General features: G+C 52.0%; 1 protein-coding gene across 1 annotated transcript; it reads right to left on the minus strand.

The window, feature by feature from the left end:
- Positions 1-1268: 1268 nt before the first annotated feature.
- Positions 1269-2267, minus strand: LOC137142196 (galanin receptor 2a-like). The gene has a single exon (XM_067531432.1). It carries the CDS (start codon positions 2265-2267, stop codon positions 1269-1271), a length of 999 nt encoding a protein of 332 aa, XP_067387533.1.
- Positions 2268-3481: the final 1214 nt, after the last annotated feature.

Consider the following 3481-nt stretch of genomic DNA (forward strand, 5'->3'; position numbering starts at 1 on the left):
TGCATACGCTCAGGGGCGTCCATATTTATGATGGATGCTGGGCAAGGGGAATTGCTGCAGAACTCGGTTTGTGCTTGTGTTTCGTGAGATTCTCCAGGCCCTGAGGAACAGTGAGGGAATTCATTTAAATGCAGCAAGAGAAAACCCAGGGAAGAAATTAAAATCAGGATGGGCAGCGGCTGTCCTGCCTTTACGGCTGTCTGATGCTATTCTGTTGGTGGGCGTGGAGAGCTGTTTCATCAGGGCAACAGAGCCCTCTAGTGCCTGATTATTCCTAATGGACAAATCCTTGGGAGTCCAGCTTCCCAAACACTTACTGCGGTGCACGGTGTTTGCACAGGCCTAGGTTGTTATAGCAACAGCCCTTTGCTAGCAAAAGAAGCAATCTGGGTCCAGTCCTCTAAGTCACTGGTGTCCACAGGAGTGAGGAGCAAGGGGTGCAGGACTGAGCTTCTGGCTCCCACACGGGTTTGTCTTTTGTTGTACACTGAGGTTCTGGGTCATCCTTGACCTGTGAATTGTCCGGCGCTGAGATGGCTAGGTAAGCATTCAGTACAAACCCACCTTCCTTTCCTATAGAATCTCCCCAAATTCGATCGTGCTAGATGGAGGCGGTGGAAATCACATGGTAGCAATGACAGCAGTGGGATCTAGTAAATAACCTCGAGCAGGTGTCAGAGCAATAACAGGGAGTCGCCAAGTCTGTGCGGGGCTCCCAAAAGCACAAAGCCCCAAGCGCTCACTGCTCTTTAGACAGGCCTGCAGGATGAGGCACAGCCAGACTGGATCATCCAGTCCAGAAGCACGACTTGGACAGTGCCCTGCCCCAGCTGCTTCAAAGGAAACCTCCTAGTGGGCAATTGTGGAATAACCTCTGCACGGAGGAGGTTTCTCCCTGACTCCTGTCAATTAAGAACGCTTAATCCCTCCTACTTTTCCCTAACATAACAGTGAGTCTTATTAGCCACGTACCTGTCCAATCCTTTGTTTCAACCCTGCTAAGCTCTTCCCTTGACATATTTTGCAGCAATGCGTTCCACAGGTTAATTACGCTTTATGCAACAACAACAACAAAAAATCCCTTTCATCTGCTTTTAGAAACTGGTCCCTAGTTCCTGCTTTACAAGAAAGAGTACAGAGGAGCACCCGACCTACCGTCCGCCTCTAGTCATTGCTTTGTATCCCTCCATCACGTCCCCGCAGACCAGCCTCCTCTCGTAACTAAATACCGCTCCTCCCCAGGTGAATCGCCTGCTCCAAGTTTCAGCTCACCTGGGGGCTCGCCGAAAGAGCAGTTTTTTCAGGTCGCTCTGAAACTGATCCGAAAGGGAGAAGCAGATGAGGGGGCTCACGGAACAGTTGGAGTAGGCTAGCACCATGGCCAAACTGGAGGCCACAAACGCTGCGGGTGTCTGAGAGCAGCAACGAGTGGCAGAGAGGTAGATCACCACAGAACAAGGTATCCACATCAGGACAAAGACCGTCACCACGGTCAGGATCATGACAGTGGCCTTCTGGCTGAGGCGGGCGCTCCCTGGCACCTGGACCACGTGCATGTTGCGGCACCAAAGGGACTGGACGATCCTGGAATAGCACAGGAACAGCAGCAGCACGAAGGGGAGAAAGGCAACGCTCCCAAAGAGGACGAAGTACAGGAAGGTTTGCTCCGGGGTCATGAGAAGCATGCAGTGATGGGTGTCTCCAATCTCCATGACCCGTTGGTGCATCCAGTTGGGGATGGAGACGAAGAAGCCCAAAAGCCACATGCTTATACACAGCAAAAGCCTCTGGACCTTACTGGTTGAGAAGGAGCAGGTGGGATGGATCACAGCCACGTAACGCAGGATGGAGGTGGCCACCATGCTGTAAAAACTACAGAACATGGTCCACATGGAAAGGCTCTGGCTGGTAACACAGACGGCCAGTCCCATCTGCCAGTCCTCCCAGAGAAAAGTCAGCAGCAGCACCGTGACATTGTAGAGGAGGAAAAGCAGGTCAGAGACGGTGATGTTGATCATGAGGGTGCTAGTCAGGCTGGAGATCTGGCTGCTGCTTCTACTCTGGAGACCCTCGATCAGGACCAGCAGCATCAACAGGTTTCCCACAAGACCAACTAATAAGATCAGGCCGCAGAAAGAGGCAAAGACGTATCTGAGCTGCATCACGGTCAAGCCAAGGAAGCTGTGTTCAGTACCACCTGTGCGGGTGGAGTTGAGGGTGCTGTTAGGGGGTAGGAAGACCACAGCAGTGGTGTCTGGGAAATCCATTGTGCCAGCTTGAATGAAAGAAGAATAAGAGTTAGAATGATCATCAGTAATAATTAATAGCTCCTACTGTAGTACCTGTCATCTGGTTATCCCAATGCACTTTACAAACATTGCAGCAGGCCTGGCAGGAAGGGGATTCGCCTATTTTACAGATGGGGAAACTGAGGCACACAGGGGCACTAATTTACCAAAAGTCACACAAGGAGTCAGTGACAGCAGGGAAGAGATTCCAGGACTCCCAACTAGGGTGACCAGCTAGCAAGTGTGAAAACCTGGGATGGGCGTGGAGGGTAATAGGCACCTCTATAAGAAAAACCCAACTATCAGGACTGTCAGCATGAAATCGGAACATCTAGTCACCCTAGTTCCAACTCCTAGCATCCGTGCTTAGCCCGTCGTGGCCAGGGATTGCCCTGTGCGTGTGCACTAGCCTGGTGCGCCCTAGCTAAAGGGATGTCTCCCAAATAATGCTGAGTCTGTAGTGGTCATTCACCAGGCAGCTACTCCTGAATTGCTCTTCTCTGACCATCCCTCCCACTGTGCAAAGCAGCAGTTCCCATGCTGTGCTCGGTTCTGCATATTGGGCAACCAGCAAGAGCCTCAGACACCTTGACTGCTACAGCGAGCCTCTTGTTCAGGGGATGGGTTATTCCTAGGTCTCTTCTGATGCTTTGAGAGCACACACTGCAATGCAGCATCCTGGGGGCTCCCATTGTAACCCTCCCCCATTCAGAGACACCTCTAGTGGGCAGATGAGCCCCACAATCTTGTGCTGTTTGATCCCCAGGCGCCTGGTTTGGCCCCTGCTGCAGGAGCATGACAGCTTGCTACTCTGCTGAGAAGAGCGGGTTTGCTGCCAGTCAAACAAGACGTTTTGTTCTTTGAATCTGCAGCCAGCTGCTTGTCATCATCACTTTGTTAAGCTCAATAGCTCCTGGGGCAGATCCACAAAGATACAGAGGCACCCAAATCCCCGTTTTGGCTCCATTGTGACCTGCAAAACTCCCCCTGAACCCTGCAGGCACCTAAACTCGCTCGTTGGCTAAGTTTTTCAAAGTAAAAGGCTCTTAGTTGGCCCCTATGTTTCTGCCTCTGGGCACACGCATGCCTTGTTCCAGCCACCCAACCGCCTCTCTCCTGACGAGGCCCCAGAGCCATTCCCACACCACGTAAAAAGGCATTTGGCCCCTTCAGACACAGGTAGGGTCTGATCT

Source organism: Emydura macquarii, unplaced genomic scaffold, assembly GCF_026122565.2.
Source record: "Emydura macquarii macquarii isolate MOO-44397 ecotype Brisbane River unplaced genomic scaffold, CSIRO-AGI_Emac_v2 contig_3220, whole genome shotgun sequence".
NCBI classification, from domain to species: domain Eukaryota; kingdom Metazoa; phylum Chordata; order Testudines; family Chelidae; genus Emydura; species Emydura macquarii.